The sequence below is a fragment of the Mirounga leonina genome, unplaced genomic scaffold, assembly GCF_011800145.1.
Source record: "Mirounga leonina isolate KUSES-001 unplaced genomic scaffold, KU_Mleo_1.0 Mir_376, whole genome shotgun sequence".
Classification (NCBI taxonomy): Eukaryota; Metazoa; Chordata; class Mammalia; order Carnivora; family Phocidae; genus Mirounga; species Mirounga leonina.
The window spans coordinates 8,302,420-8,319,060 of record NW_023270718.1 but is presented as its reverse complement, the minus strand read 5'-3'; the positions used below and the strand labels follow the sequence as shown (position 1 = coordinate 8,319,060).

General features: G+C 47.1%; 1 protein-coding gene and 1 long non-coding RNA gene across 2 annotated transcripts; both read left to right on the top strand.

Moving 5' to 3' along the window:
- The first annotated feature begins 3,914 nt into the window (after positions 1-3,914).
- On the top strand, positions 3,915-6,392 carry LOC117997995 (T-cell-interacting, activating receptor on myeloid cells protein 1-like). The gene is made up of 4 exons (XM_034986515.1): positions 3,915-3,989; positions 4,120-4,410; positions 4,697-4,993; positions 6,250-6,392. Exons 1-4 carry the CDS (start codon positions 3,935-3,937, stop codon positions 6,390-6,392), a joined length of 786 nt encoding a protein of 261 aa, XP_034842406.1. The 5' UTR covers positions 3,915-3,934.
- A 6,160-nt stretch (positions 6,393-12,552) lies between these two features.
- Positions 12,553-16,091, top strand: LOC117997937. The gene is made up of 3 exons (XR_004675919.1): positions 12,553-13,029; positions 15,476-15,618; positions 16,001-16,091. It is a non-coding gene; the product is annotated as an uncharacterized LOC117997937 (long non-coding RNA).
- Positions 16,092-16,641: the final 550 nt, after the last annotated feature.

The window sequence follows — 16,641 nt, the reverse complement described above, 5'->3', positions numbered from 1 at the left end:
GTTTTGTTTATCCACCCACCTGTTGGTGGTCGCCTGGCTTGTTTCCACCTTTTGAAGGTTCCTGATCTTCCTCACGTCAGTGAGATTAACCTTTTCCTTAAAAAAAAAAAAATTTTTTTATTTGTCAGAGAGAGCGTGCGAGCACAAGCAAGGGGGAGATGCAGGCAGAGGGAGAAGCAGGCTCCCCGCTGAGCAGGGAGCCCGATGCTGGACTCGATCCCGGGACTCCAGGATCATGACCTGAGCCGAAGGCAGACACTTAAACGACTGGGCCACCCAGGCGCCCCAGATTAACCTTTTCTTTTTTGTGTTTGTCTTTGAGAGATAGTGAGTCTCTCCTAGTGGATTTCCTGTTCCCCCCTAAGCAACGAGGCCTCTGAGCAGCGCCCTGCTGAAGACTGAGATGAGATCCCATGAGATGTGCTGGGGCCTGTGAGCGGGAGATAAGTCCCATGTGACCTGAGGGTGTGTCCCCTGCTATCTACCAAGCTCTGCAAAGCCCTCAAGCCCCTTCGAGCTACCAGAGCGCAGGCCACTGAAGGAGTTAGACCCGCGTTTCTAAAAGATTTTTTTTTTACCCCATGTGGACCAGTTTTGTGTCTTAGCAGGGAAAAGGGGACGTCACCAGGTCTTTGTGCTGAAAATGCCTCCCTACCACCACAGTTCTCTGATCCCAAGAGGTCAGGCTGCCCCACAGAGTGTTCTTTACATCACCTCCTACATCCCTCACAACACCTCCCTCAAAGGCCTTGGGACCGGAGTGTCTGGGGGAGTGCAGGAGAGGGCTGATGAAGGAGGGGCTTGGGGTTGCAAAAGCCCCGAACTTTCATAGGCCCCAGAAAGCCCCGTGAGCCAAGAGTGCCCACACAGACTTCTCAGTCCTGATCACAAGTCCCTCGTGAGGTGTTCCATGCTATCGAGAATTTATTTTCAGACTCCCACTTTCTCTGGGCATCTCACATAGCCCAGAGACTTTCTGAGTCCCCAGACTTTACAGGCTCTTGCAGGGAAGTCCTTGAGCTCTTGCCCTTCACTTTGCTCTTCACCGCAACACGAGGCTGCTATTCACGGATGGCCTCACCTGCTATGCAGAGAGAAGTGACTCCTACTTTCCACTCAGTGTGGTCAGTCAAGAGGGAACAGGCTCTGTACTGCGGGTTCCTCTCCCTCTTTGCCAAGCACAGCAGGATGAACAAAGATCTGGGCTCCCAGGACTTTGGTGCTCAGAGACCAGGCTCAGTGCAGAGCTCAGGTCATGCTGCTTCCCAGGCAGGGGGACTTCTAATGCATTCGGGTGTCCACAGACGTGTGCTCTGACCACCTTTCTCCTTTTTCCATTCTCTGTGGATTCAATGACTGTGAGAGTTTTCAATACCTTAAACACATCCATTGTGCTCCCTATTTTATTGTGATAAAATATATGTAAATAACATTTACCCTCTTTATCTAGTACAGTGGCATTTAAATGCATTCACAATGATGTGCAGCCTTCACCCAAAACCTTTTCATCATCCCCAACACAAACCCTGTACTCATTAATCAATAAACATTTTTCCTCTCTTTTTCCCCAGCCCCCTGATAACCTCTATTCTACGTTCTGTCTGCATGAATTTGCCTATTCTAGGTACTTCGTGTAAGTGGAATCATACGATATTTGTCCTTCTGTGTTTGCTTAATTTCACACAGAAAAATGTTTTCCAAGTCCACTCGTTCTGTAGCATCTGTCAGAATTCCATTCCTTTTTTTTTTTTTTAAGGTTTTATTCATTTATTTGACAGAGAGAGACACAGCGAGAGAGGGAACACAAGCAGGGGGAGTGGGAGAGGGAGAAGCAGGCTCTCTGCTGAGCAGGGAGCCCGATGTGGGGCTCGAACCCAGGACCCTGGGATCATGACCTGAGCCGAAGGCAGACGCCCAACGACTGAGCCACCCAGTGCCCCCCCATTCCTTTTTATGCAAGAATAGTATTCCCCTGGGCGCCTGGGTGGCTCAGTTGGTTAAGCGACTGCCTTCAGCTCAGGTCATGATCCCAGGGTCCTGGGATCGAGTCCCGCATCGGGCTCCCTGCTCTGCAGGGAGCCTGCTTCTCCCTCTCCCACTCCCCCTGCTTGTGTTCCCTCTCTCGCTGTGTCTCTCTTTGTATGTATGTATGTATGAATGAATGAATGAATGAATGAATGAATAAATAAATAAATAAATAAAATTCCCCTGTCTACAGAGACCACATACCTGGTCTCTATCCATGTATCCTCTAGTGGACGCTTGGGTCTTTTCACCTTTTAGCTATTTATCACTTTTTTCCAAAACATGGAGTGTAATATTTTTGACTGGCCTATGCAATTTTAGCTCAAGGGCCTGGTAACTTCCCCCCTTTTCACTACTAAGACACAAAACTGTTTCACACAGGCAAAAAAAAAAAGAGTAAAGTTCTTAGAAACACAGATCCAATGAGTATCTGTGGAATTAGAGCAATCTCTCTCTCCCAATAAATTCTGTAAACAGGCTTGATGTTATTTTTAAAGAGATCTTAGAACTCAGGCAAGCTGTAACCACCACATTTGGGTAGTAATGGCAGGATGTCTGTGTTGGTCAGAGACGCATATTACCACTATCATCACTTGCAAGTTTCTTTCCACGCCACCAGATTTCGAATATCTATGCTGCGGTCTTGAGAAATGTTTTTCTAGGTTTGGTTACTCAGCTGAATACTTGTATCACCCGGGAGATCTCAAAAGTTTGGTGCCTGAGCCCTATCCCAAGTGATTGTGATTCAAGGCTTTTGTGGTTTGGTCTGTGTCCTAGGATCTTTAACTGCCCCCGCCCCCTAGGAAAGCTCAATGTGAAGCCAAGGCTAAGAACAACTGAGCTGTAGTACCCTACAGATGGACCCAGGTGTGGGACAAGGGAGGAGGTAGGTTTTCCCCTTTCTGGGATATGCATGTGGATTCTTTGAGGCTTGTTTTAGAGGACCAAGCAGTAACCTCTGTCCTCAAAAGATGAAAAGACATTATGGCAAAGATGGGATCAGAAAGTCATCAGATTAAAGGCCGAGGTTGACTTAACTAGCCTTGTCCAGGGACAGAGCTCACTCCATCTTTGAGCCAATCCTGACTCACAAGTGGACATGGGTGACCGGGTGAGGTCTGGAAATGGAGCTGGCCTGGTGGGAGGAGGATGGGGAAGTTAGGGTGAGGTTGCATCTTTTCACATCCTTGTAAAAGCTGAGCTGTGATTACGCGGGGCATCTCGTCAGCCGAGCAGTGTGCATTTGTTGAGGTCCTCCTACATGCCAGGACCTGCACAGACAGTGGGGATGCTGAGATGAAGAACACAGTCTCTGCCTTCGACTGCTCACAGGTCGTGACATCCTGTGTCTCCCGCGGTATGAGGTCCATAGCTTCTGAGCTCTCTCAGTTACAAACTAAGGGTATCCATCTTAGTTTATGTCACTCAAAGCACCAAGCAGCCTTCAGCAGGAGGGTTCTTCTGGTACAGGCGAGACTGTCAGCAGACCCTCGGGTCCACCCAGGGTCTCAAATAACTTCAGAGGTGGGCTAGGGTTGCATTTAAGTCCTGTGCTCCCACAACATCTGGCTCATGGTTCCTGCCTTCTACCCCCAGGGTGAGGTGGGGGGTCCACAGACGATAACGCCAGCCTGACAGAAATGCAAGACTGAGAGTGGTTCAGGACAGAAGCTGAGAAGAGAGGGGCTTGTGGACATTGCGGAACCAGGCCAGGTCCTGGGGCCGTGGGAGGAGTGAGCCGCACAGGAGACCTTCTGGGAGAGTGGGGAAGGAGCCCAGAGCAGAGCTGCAGCCACAGTCCAGGTGGGGAAATGAGAAGCCCCAGATGCATGACCTCCAGGGTCCGTGCTCAGCAGCAGCCCCCAGGGAGGCCCCTCGGGACGGGGCTCCAGGTGGATGCTCATGTCTCATGGACGGTTCTCTTGCAGGGCTGTGTGCTGGCCAAGGAAGCAGGACAACTGATGGTGAGTTCCTTCAGTCAGACCCTCCCTCCCCTTCACTCCAAACTCCCTGTGTCCCTTCTCTTTCCTTCAAGGGGTTTCCTGAGAGCAGACAAGGGCACCAAATCCCATCCCCAAATCTGCTTCCTTCCAGAGTCCCTTCCCAAGCCCTCCCTCAGGGCCTGGCCCAGCTCGGTGGTGTCTCGCAAGAGTAATGTGACGCTGCAATGCTGGACTTCTACCAAGAATGTCAACTTTGTTCTCAGAAAGGGAAAAGTTCGTTTGCAGTCTGTGCAATCACGGGCTTCCACAGAGGGCCTGGCTGAATTTCACCTCACTGGCCTAAACACCGACAATGCTGGAGAGTATGCCTGTGAGTACTACAGACGAGGGAGCCCGTACATACGTTCACAGCCCAGTGACGTCCTCCTACTGCTGGTGACAGGTGAGGAGGTGCCTCGGAGGGACATAGGGTCTTGCAGGGACAGGTGTGGGGGAGGAACCCGAGGGAGGGAGGGAACAAGGGGAGATGAGAAACACAGAACAGACTGGCCTGGCTCAGCTTCAGCCAGGGCTTGCTGGGGAAATCTTCCCACAGTCAGAGTGGAAAGAGGGTGAGACCAGGGATCTGTCATTTCCCCCCCTTGGCGGGAACCCCTGCCAGGAGAACAAGGGAGGGTGGGGGGCCCCGGGCTGCTCCCCATGACCTTGGTGCCCTCCTTTTCTTCCAGGAGATTTACCAAAACCTTCCCTCCAAGCCTACCCAAGGGGTGAGGTGAACGTAGGAGAAAACGTGACCCTGCAGTGCCAGAGGCCAGACAATATTTTCATGCCTGTAGCGTTTGCTCTACTGAAGGCGGGAGCATCAGGGCCCAAACAGGTCCAGAGTCCTGCAGGGAAGGAGACGGACTTCTCCCTCCAGACTGTGACAGTCAGTGATGCCGGGAATTACAGCTGTGTGTACTTCCAGACAGGGATTCCTTTCTGGGCCTCACACCCTAGTGATTATCTTGAGACCTGGGTGACAGGTGAGGTTTTGCATGATTCTTAGGGTGTTTTAAAAATTTAATTAATTCATTAATTAGTTTTTTTATTTTGGCTGTTTATTTTCTTTCTCCTGCTTTGTTGACCTATAACTGGCTTATAACACTGTATTAGTTTAAGGTGTGCGTCTTTTTTTTTTTTTAACTGGAGAGCATTTCTTCTCTTTCTGATTCCTGTTTCTCCTTCACTTTCCTGAGCATCTCCTTTTTAAATCTCTCCTTTCCTACTTTCTAGTCTTTGGCGTTTGTTGCTTTGCATTCTTGGAGAATGTCTCAGGCTGTTCTTCCAAACGATCCATCCCGCCACCACCAGAGCCCCTCCTGCCACCCTGGGCATCACTTAGAGTTGTGGTGCATCCTGCTGATGGCAACTTCATGGCGGTACCTTTCTCGCGCTTAGAACACGGCGCTCCCCCAGCTGCCTGCTTTTCTGGCATAGATGTGGGATCTTCTAAACTGATCTTCTTCTTGCTTCATTGGATGCTACACCCTGCTTCCTCGGTGGTGTAAATGTTTGCGTGTGCGCTGTGGTCAGCGAACGTTCTGTAGTTGGAAAGCAAGGTCCGGGCAGGCGGTGCTGAGGGATGCAGAGGGCATCCTGGGCTTGGTGGGGTCATCACGGGTCTCTCCCCATGGACTCTGTCTCCAGGGAGCATTGTTGCTGATGTCTTCAGACATGAACTCTGCACTCATGGCACGTGTGAGCTGGAAGATTCAAGTGCAGGTTCTGTCTAGGAGCCAGGGCCAATGGCGAGCCCTAGCTCTTCTTGGGTGAAGCTGAAATGAAATGCATGGTGGTTCTGATGCTCAGCTACTAAGCTGGAATTTTCTGGAGCTCACTGGCTGCACTGTCTTTGCTCTGAGGAGGGGAGCAGACGGAGCCCTGAACTACTTTCATTCTCCGTGCAGCACCTTTGGGTTTGGGGGCTGCTCCTAAGCCTGATTCCTACTACAAGGAAGGAGAAGGGGAAAGGGCAGTGTGGGAGGGTGGAAATGAGATGAAGAGCAAAGAAATGAAGGAAGAGCGGTAAGGCAGAGAGAATAGAAAGGAGACAAAGGAAGACCCACCACAACTCTCAGGAAATCCCACATGCGGTTTGAGTGATTACAATGTCAGTGAAGGTGCAGCTGACCACTGGCCAGGAAGCACAAGCAGGTGCAGGAGAGTCACGTTGGGCAGATCCACGTGAGAAGGAGGGATGCTCCTTTCCGGCTGGTGCTCATCCTCTTCTCTCTCCCAGCTCCCCCAGATGCCACGTCGGGGGATTACACCATGGGCAACCTCATCCGACTGGGTCTGGCTGCCATAATGGTGGTGATTATGGGGGCTCTCGTGGTGGAAGCCTGGTGCAGCCAGAAGGAGTCTCCACGTGGATCCACATGAAACACCTGAGCGCCTCTCTTGTTCATGGGCTGCTGTACTGACATGGGGTTCTCTAAACACCAAACTCTACCATGGGACTTCTTGTGTTTCTCAACATGGGCACAGATGGCATTTTTGGTGGGATATTTCTTCACCATATGGGGCCATCCTGTTCGTTGTGGGAACATTTAGCACCGTTCCTCTTTCCCATTAAAGAGCAGTTGAAGCCCCAGTCATTGTGGAAGAAGATAACAAGCAATACTACTGTACTTTTTCCAACACCCCTAGATATGGAGGATGGGAGTGGGGTGGTGTTGCCTTGGTGGAGAGCCTGTGTTAGGAGGGCAGGGAAATAATATTCTTCCTCTTCCTCCTTTTCCTGACCTCAGGTCTGTACTACCCACATGCCCCTGGCTGCCCAGGGAAGGATGAATGTTGGTAGACAGCCCTGCTGATTCTTAACAGTCCCATGGAACCTGCATTCTTAGCTCTATGAAGAACCACTTGAGGACAAGAGATGGCTTCCCTCCTGCTGTAGTTTCACCTGGGGCAGAGGACAGGCTGGAGCATAAAGACACACCTAATAAATTTGGATGACTTGAAAAAATACTTAAAGCTTCAGAGTCAGGCTGGGTAACCTGTGTAGTAACTTCTGTAGGAACTGTTACTCCATTGAAAAGTGGGGAAAACACTGCTTCCTGCATATTTATTATTGACTTCTCTCCATTCTCTATTTTGTGCTTCTGGACCAGCAATTAGTCAAGTATTTAAATTTCTGTATTTATCACACATGTCTTAAATTTTATTTCACATAGTCCCAATATTTTACCTAATTTGGGGAGACTTCCTCTCAGTTTCACAGCATCAAGTTGCTCCTGAGGTGCACCCAGCATGTCTTCATCTTCTGGTGCAGGTGTAAAATGTTATCCTCAATATTTTCATTTTCAAGATCTGTTGTTGTTTGTTAATAATCCTGTTCTTTTTCACAAATACTCATTCATATTCTAGAACTGTTATCTCCTCTCTTATAACCCGGGAAATACACTTATAAAAACCCAGTTCTGATCAGAGTAGAGTAGTAATGAGTAGTAAAACTCATGGTTCCTCCTGACAACAGACCCCTTTCATTGCTACTTGGTCAAGAGTGGTGAAAATGGACAGAACTCTGGATTTATGGGTGGCACATCAGACAGACACCAGCTGCTCAGTCTATAACCACTTCTTGCTGCAGTATCTGCCTTGGCCATGTATGGAAAAGCCTTCATGATGTTCCTGCTCCCTAATGTGTGACTGCCCACGTCTACTTTAGACTGTGTTTCCTCTTCAATCAGATCCTACTTTCATTCTGAACTCATTCGACTCACAGGAAGTTGCAAACTCAGTACAGACACTTGCACCCTGCATCCATTTTCTCCAATGGTTCCATTGTAGGTCCATCACAATACCAAAACCAAAAAGTTGACCCTAGTACAGTGTGTAGGGTTCTATATTGTTTTATCACATTTAGATTCAACTGGCCACGGGTATAATCAACATACTGGTGTAGTCTATCACCATAAAGATGTTCCTCACAGTGTGCCTTACTGTCACACCCTATCTCTCTCCCCAACACCACTGCAACCACTGGCTTGTTCTCCATCTTTAAAATTCTGTCATTTTCTGAATGTTTTATGTCATATTATTTTCATTTCCTGAATGTGGGTGTGACACAAAAACCTGTGGGTCATAGGTCATATGAGAGGAAAGAAGGGAAAGGCTGGAGGAAAGAGGTCACTGCCCACACTGAGCTTCCCTCCATCCCATGGTTGCAAAGCTGAAGAGGGGACCTTAGAGCAGGCTGCAGGGCCAGTATGACCCTGGAACTCCTTTCCCTCCTCTGCTTTGGTAAGTTCCTTAGGATGGTGTGCTGGGGTTCAAGATGAGGGTGGGCTGACAGATTGAGAGACAGAAGAATACAAAAGAAATAACGTCAGTTTGTATTTACTGATTGCTTCACCCACGTCAGGACTCACGCTGGAGGCTTTACATCCATCCACTGCTCAAGTTTTTGCCAATATTCAAATATGTACATTCCACATTTGTGATGGTATGCTATGCCCACACCACCTTTACTTAATATATTATTTACTGACAGTGAGTCAATATTTTTCTTTAAATAAAGGTATTTATTTGAAAATGGAAACTACTTAGCAATAATTTAACAATGCATGTCACCTACCTGAAAAAGGAGAATTAATACAAATATATAATACTATGGAAAGGCAGAAAATGTTAGGACATTATAGCCTTATGCTCTTTTCAGGTTTCTGAGCCCATGGCTGACCACTTCCTAGCTATAAAGGGCGATGAGCCAGAGATAAAGTTGTTCTAAAGTACGTCAAGATGATCTTCTCTCCTTGATGTAATCAGAAGGGTTTGATTGAAAGGGTAATAACTTTTTGATGCTGTGATCAAAGCTATAGGATATTGTGTCAGTGTGTTGCCTAAAATCATCGCCTTGAGCACCTGTGGTTCATATTCCAACCTGTGGGAAATACCACTCTGACCCTTGCAAACAGTCCTGCATGGTGGGAATTAGGCCCACAGGGTTAAATGAGGACCCTGAGATTGACAGCTGAGGGTTCCTGCGCAGGGCCACACAGAGAATGAGCAGAACAGTCAAAATGCAAGCCCAGCCTGTCTGCCTCTAAAGTCATGACTGTTCCCACTGGGTTATAACAGGAAACTAAAATGGATACAAGTATGGCATCTCCAAAACAGAAATGTCCTGGGGGTGAACAGATGCTGAGTAGGGCAAATTCTAAAGCATAAAAGAGGAGCCGTTCATCATGGCAAGTGAAAGGCCAGTCACAAAAGACCACATTCTACACGATTCCATTCATATGGAAGTCCAGAATAGGGAAACCCACAGAGAAAGTAGGTTAGTGGTTGTTTAGGGCTGGAGATGGTGGAGGTGGGGAAATGCAACAAAAGTAGAAGAGTAATGGGGTATCATTTTGAAGTCATGAAAGTGTTTTAAATTTGACTGTGTGAAGTTTGCACATATCTGTGAATATAGGAAAGCCAATGAATTGTACATAGTAAATAGGTGAACTATATGGCAGGCATGTGAATTACATCTCGATAAAGTTGTTTAAAATTTCCTGGGTGTGAAATGGGGTACAGTTCAGGATGTCTATTTGCAGGTGCAAAAAACCCTAGTTTCCTCAGACAAGGACATTGTGTGGTTTTCAGCTTGTTTGGGGGCACCATGACTAGATCTGAATTTTTCTTTTTAAAGATTTTATTTATTTGTCAGAGAGAGAGAGACAGAGCACAGCTCTGATCCCTAGACTCTAGGATAGTCTATAGGGCTCTCTTTATGTCAGACCTCCACCTTGGGAAAATGAAAAGGATTCCATTCTTAGGTCTTCTGTTTTTCCAGGAGAGGAGTGAATCAGGTGTATGTTCTGGAGCCTCCACTCCTGCACATGCTGGTCGATTGTATTTGAAATACATCACATGGTGCTGGGGCTTGATTTCCTTATTCATACAATGAGGATAATTATGACCATCTGCAGGGCCGTCACAGTGATGAGAGACTGTGTATGCATAGGAAGATTACTGTTATTTCCATGGGGGAATGAATCCTTCTATCATCCCCCCTCCCTGGCTCAGGTGCTATTTCTGCTGGAAATCGCTCATGCAGAACTCTCCATCATCTGTCAGTGAAGCACACAGGTCCCTGCTGGTCCCTGCTCTCTTCTGTCCTTGACAGAATGTGTGCCCATTAACAGGCTCCAAGGCACCCACTCCTTGTGAGATAAGACTTCTGAGAATGGTCTCCTCTTATCACTGTATTGGTGATGTGCAGAGTTGACACAAGATGCCAGTTAGATAAGCAGCCGGGTGGTCAAGTGTGTATCCAACCAACATGTCCTTCCAACCATGTTGGGTGAAGCCCTCAAGCCTCAGGGACACCCCACTCAGGAGGCAGGTAGAGGGTCCCGGTCCCCCCCCACCCCAGGAGTGTCTGCAGGGGTGAGTGAGGGCAGGTGTTGAGGCAGGAACTGAAGAGGTCTGAATGTTTCAGAACCCTGTGTGGTCCTTAGCTGGGAGATGGCACATTGAGGGCATTAAGTTCTAGTAGGAATTCACTTAAAATCACTTCATGATGCTTTATGATGGTATTTTTTTCTTAACTAAGTTTAATTTATAGGCTAAGCTGGGTTCTCACACCTGAATTCCTCCCTTTGCTCTGATTTTCCAACAACTATGGACAGCTTAAAGTACCTTCATATTCTCTGACTCTACAATATCACACTTGCTCCCATAGGAAATCTCATTTCATCACTAACTCTGCTCACTTTGCTCTGTGCAGTTACATGAAGTTGATGTAGGTCTTCCACCTTTTACCTACTTTCAGCAACATCTGAGGTGGCACGTGTCTGTCCTGGGAGCTCCACCCATTCTGCAGGGACTAGGCAGGAGGGACAAAGGTCCAGGCCCCCAGGGCTTTGATGCACAGGGACTAGGCTCCGTCCAGAAGTGGGGGTCAATGCTGCTTCCCATGTGCAGCTTCCAAGTGGATTCAGGTGTCCACAGGCCTCTGCTGTCTCCACACTTGTCCTTCCTCCATTTCCTGGGGTCCTCTGACTTTGCAATAGCATTCCTTCACATACCTTGGCACATGTCCACTACCTTCCATTTTCTCAGACTGCAGATTTAATTTTCATGATGCTTGCATGTGTTTGCACCTAAAAGTCCCAGTAACTTCTCACCTTCCCCCTGAAACACCAAACTGTTCCTCCATACAGAAGAAAGAAATGAAATTTCTGTTCTTAGAAACACAGGCCTAGCTAAACTCCTACTTCTCCTTGTTAACATAATACCCTTCTTACAATAATATTCATGTATATGATATAAATTTCCAGGAGATCTTAGCACTCAGGCAAAAGTATCCACCCCACACAGATACTCCACAAATCATACTATTACCATCCTCTATGCCAAACTGCATTTAATCTAGCCATTTCTTCTACAGCCTGTGTTACATGTTCTAAATTGCTCCACCTGAGAGGGGAGGCAGTAACCATGGGGAAGCCTAGTGACTGGGTCTGACTCTAGCCAACTCCTGCCATTACATAAGGCCATCTGGCATAAAGTGACCAGGAACCTTCTCCCTCAATAATGCCTTATATCTCATGGGTGATTCCTCTACAGGGTTGTGTGTTGGCCAAAGAGACACAATCGTTCGTGAGTGTTCTCTTTTTCTTATTTAAATGTTACTAGTTTTTTCATCCCAAGTTCCCCATCCTTTCCTTCTCCTCTAAATGGAATGTAAGGTGAGTGTGTCATCTGATCTGAGCTCTACTTCTTTCCAGGGTTGCTTCCCAAGGCTTCTCTCAGTGCCTTCCCCAGTTGGGTGGTATCTCCCAAGAGTAATGTGATTCTTTTTTTTTTAATTTTATTTATTTATTTATTTATTTATTTATTTATTTATTTATTTATTTTAATTTTTATTTATTTGACAGAGAGAGAGAAACAGCATGAGAGGGGATAGGGTCAGAGGGAGAAGCAGGCTCCCCGCTGAGCTGGGAGCCCGATGCGGGACTCGATCCCGGGACTCCGGGATCACGACCCGAGCCGAAGGCGGTCGCTTAACCGACCGAGCCACCCAGGCGCCCAGTAATGTGATTCTGATGTGCTCAACTCTTACCAGGAACGTAAAATTTGCTTTCAGAAAGGAAGGAAAGCCACTCTCGGATCCCATGCCGCTACCCAGTTCTACAGGGATCCAGGTTAAAATCGACCCCTTTCACCTGAGTCACTGATGCTGGGGCGTACACCTGCGAATACTCCACGGAGAGGGCCCCTTTCAGAAGCTCTCCAGCCAGGGATACTCCTCTACTGTGGTTACAGGTGAGGTGGGGGTACTTTGGGATGACTTTTGGCATCAAACACAGCCTTCCTTGGCACAGAGAATGAGGCAGAACTAAAAGAAGACTGGGAGATGAGAAGCGCTCACCCTCCGTGCCCCCAGCTGAGAAAAACAGAATAATCCAGAGTCAGCTGGTTGAACCCACGCCTTGGTGGGAGTCATAACCCTGCCCGGACATCGAAAGCGGGCCAAGATCAGGGATCTCCCGTCTTTTCTCCCACGTCAGAGCTCGCTCCCAGAAGGCCAAGGGAAGGAGAGAAACCAGGCTACCGCTGACATTCTGCTACCGGAAGTGACCTTCTGTTAACGGAAGCGATCTTCCGTTACCGGAAGCGATCTTCCATTACCGGAAGTGACCTTCTGTTAACGGAAGCGATCTTCCGTTACCGGAAGTGACCTTCTCTGACAGGAAGTGACCTTTCTTTACAGGAAGTGACCTTCGCTTACGGGAAGTTTGCCCAAACTTTCTCTCCAGGCCCTCGGAAGGCATAAGGTGAACCCCGGAAGAAATGTGGCTCTGCAGTGCCACAGGCCGGACAATATGCTTGAAGACGTAATGTCTGTTCTCCTGACAACAAGTACTAGAAAGCAGGTACAGCACCAGAGACCTAAGGAAGAGCAGACGTCTCCCTTCAGAACGTGACAGTCGATGACACTGGAAACTACAGCTGTGTCTACGACCAAAGGCTCCTTTCTTGGCCTCACACCCCAGTAACCGCCTTGAAATCCTGGTAACAGGTAAGGTTTTACATGATGTTAAGAAAGATTTATTTTAAGATTTTTATTTATTTGACAGGGAGAGAGACAGCGAGAGAGGGAACAGAAGCAGGGGGAGAGGGAGAGGGAAAAGCAGGCTTCCCGCTGAGCAGGGAGCCCGATGCGGGGCTCGATCCCAGGACCCTGGGATCATGACCTGAGCTGAAGGCAGACACTTAATGACTGAGCCACCCAGGTGCCCCATCTTTTTTTTTTTTATAAAGATTTTATTTATTTATTTGAGAGAGAATGAGATAGAGAGAGAGCATGAGAGGGGGCAGGGTCAGAGGGAGAAGCAGACTCCCCGCCGAGCAGGGAGCCCGATGCGGGACTCGATCCCGGGATCCCGGGATCATGACCTGAGCCGGAGGCAGAGGCTTAAGGGACTGAGCCACCCAGGCGCCAGATTTTTTTTTTTTTTTTTTTTTTTTTTTTTTTTTTATCAGAGAGTGTTCTGTTAGTCTCTGATTCTCATTTTTCCATCATGTCCATTATGTTCTTTTTATGTCTCTTGTAATTTCCATTTCCTTGCCTTTTTTATTTTGCATTCTTGGACGATTTCTCATGTCATTCTTTAAAATTACTAAGCTAGTCACCAGCAGAATTCCTTCTACTGTTGTCTGCAGCTATTACAATTTTGGTTTATCTTGGTATGAGTGACTTTCATTCTCGATGACTCTATCTTGTTCTCCAAATGTGGTGTTTCCCCAGCAGACTGCTTTTCTGTCATGGGTGCAGTACATAGTTGTATATCCTGGCCCACACTACTTGTTGCCTTCAAAAATTATCTTTTGTTTCAGGGAGCCTGGGTGGCTCAGTCAGTTAAGCGTCTGCCTTCAGCTCAGGTCATGATCCCAGGGTCCTGGGATCGAGCCTGACATCGGACTCTCTGCTCGGTGGGGAGTCTGCCTCTCCCTCTCCATCCGCCCCTCCCCCAGCTCATGCTTTCTCTCGCTTTCTCTCAAATATATAAAATCTTTAAAAATAAATAAAATTATCTTTTGGGTCCTACTATAATTCTGCTTCCCTGGATGCTACACACTAATTTCTCAGTTTATAACTTCCTTTTTGTCTTACTGATTCTCCCCATAGCCAGTGAATATTTTATAATTAGAAATAAAGGTCTGGGGGCGCCTGGGTGGCTCAGTCGGTTAAGCGTCTGCGTTCGGCTCAGGTCATGATCCCAGGGTCCTGGGGTCGAGCCCCGCATCGGGCTCCCTGCTCAGCGGGGAGCCTGCTTCTCCCTCTCCCTCTGCCTGCCTCTCTGCCTATTTGTTCTCTCTATCTCTCTGTCAAATAAATAAGTAAAATCTTAAAAAAAAAAAAAAAAAGAAAGAAAGAAAGGTCTGTACGGTCAGTAATGAGGGGTGGAGGGGGCTTTCTAAAGTTGGTGGCATCATTACAAATTTCTCTCCATGGACCTTGCCTCAGGGACATGCACAGGCTCCTCATTAGGAATCAGAGCCACTGCCAAACTCAAGCTCTTCTTAGGTGAAGCTGAAATGCACCATGACCCAGGTGCTTAGCTGCTGAATTCCAAAATTCCTGAGCTCACTCCCTGTATGAAATTAAGTTTTGTGCTCTGAGGAGGATACTGGGCCAGCTCCTAGATTTCAGTACTCTGTTGGTGCTGTAATAGGTTGATTTTTGTCCCCCAGAAGGTATGTTTGAGTCCTCCTAACTCCTGGTGTGTGTGAATGTGATCTTCTTTGGAAATAGCATTACTTGGTCTTTGCAGATAATCATTTAAGTTCACATGAAGTCATAGTGGATTAGGGAAGACTCTTACTCAATATGACTGGTGTCCATAAAAGATGAAGAGTAAAGACACGGAGACACACAGAAGAAAGACAGCTATGTGACAACAGAGGCAGAGATTGGAGTGATGCTGTCACAAGCCAAAGAAGGCTTGGAGCTTCCAGAAGCTGCAAGATGCAAAGAGAGAAGGATGAGAAGGATCTTTCCCTAGAGTCTTTGGAGGAAGTATTGCTCTGTCAACACCCTGACTTCAGACTTCTAACCTCCAGACTGTGAGATAATACATTTCTGTTATGTTAAGTCACCCAGTTTGTGGGACTTTGTTACAGCAGCCTTAGGAAACCAATAAAAGCACTCTAAGTCTTTTTGTGTGCTCCTAAGACTAATTCCTAATCTATGGAGGGAGAAAGGAAATGTGGGAGGGTGGAAATGAAATAAAGAGCAAATAAACGAAGAAAGAGATGAGGCAGAGAGAATATAAAGAAAAGAAGACCAAAGAAGGACCACTATAGCCCTCTTGAAAGCCTATGTTTTCAGTGAATAAAACTTCAGTGAAGGTACAGGTAGGTGACCACGCCAGGAAACACAAGTGGGTGTGTGAGAGTCACAGTTGGTAGATTCATTTGAGAAGAAGGGATACCAGTGATGACCTCATTCTCTGTTTTCCCAGGTACCACACTGGGAGATTACACCAAGGTTAACCTCATCCAACTGGGTCTCGCTGCCATGTTTCTGATTATCACCAGGATTTTGCTGGCCGAAGCCTGGCATAGCCAGAAGGAGTCTCCATGAGGATCCACATAAAGCATCTGAGTACTTATCTTTTTCATGGGTTTTTATAGTGATACAGGGTTCTTTCAGCACCAAACTATATCATGGAGATTTCCCGTTTCTCAGTAGGAGGGCCAGTGGTCTTTAGGTGGGATACTTCTTTACCATGTGTGACTGTCCTATTGATTATAGAAACACTTAGCATCTATTTTCCCTACCCACTAAACACCAGCTAAAACCCACAATAAGTGTGGAAGAAGAAAAAAGACAAGTACTACAGTACTTTCTCAGACATCCCTAGATACAGACAATGGGGAGCAGGGTGTTCCCCTGGTGGAGAACCTGTGTTTGGAGGCCAGGAGAAATAACATTCTTTCTCTTCCTCCCTCCCCTGATCTCTCTCTCTGTCCTTCTCTACCTACAGGCCCCACAGCTGCCCAGGGGAATGATGGATATTGATCAAGTTAGACCCACTGACCCTGAACAGTTTCCAGTGGATCGTGCATTCTCACCTCTGCTGAGAGCCACTCCAGGACAAGATGATGGTTTCCTCTTCTATACTCCTCACTTGGGGCAGAGGACAGGCCTGGGCATAAAGATTAATCCAACAGAATATTAATTTATGTAACACAGGACATCTTTTCCCTACTATATGATGTACCATTTCTGTTATAAAGCAAACTTCCGTAAGTATATAGATCTGTTTCTGGGATCATTATTTATTTGGTCAATGTGGCTTTACTGTGCATTTTCCTGACAGTTAATGTCATTGACCATCTTCTCATGTACTACTGGATATATGTATATATTCCTAATGAAGTATCTGATGAAGGATTTTGCCCATTTTTTAAGCAGACTCCAGGAGCGCAACCTGGGGCTTGAACTCATGACCCTGAGATCAAGAGTCAGACACTTAACCGACTGAGCCACTCAGGCACCCCAACTCTGCCCATTTTTAAATTGGGTTGTTAATCTTCTTGATATTGAGTTGTAAGAATATATATATAATCTGGGCACAAGTCCATTATTAACAGACATGTACTGCAAATATTTACCTCAGTCTGT

What these genes read in the sequence shown, in the direction of transcription:
- LOC117997995 (XM_034986515.1), top strand. Translation starts at nt 3,935, where the DNA reads ATGGACGGTTCTCTTGCAGGGCTGTGTGCTGGCCAAGGAAGCAGGACA. An exon ending in AGGAAGCAGGACAACTGATG is followed by an intron (nt 3,990 to 4,119) that starts GTGAGTTCCTTC and finishes GCTTCCTTCCAG; the next exon opens with AGTCCCTTCCCAAGCCCTCC. An exon ending in CCTCCTACTGCTGGTGACAG is followed by an intron (nt 4,411 to 4,696) that starts GTGAGGAGGTGC and finishes CTTTTCTTCCAG; the next exon opens with GAGATTTACCAAAACCTTCC.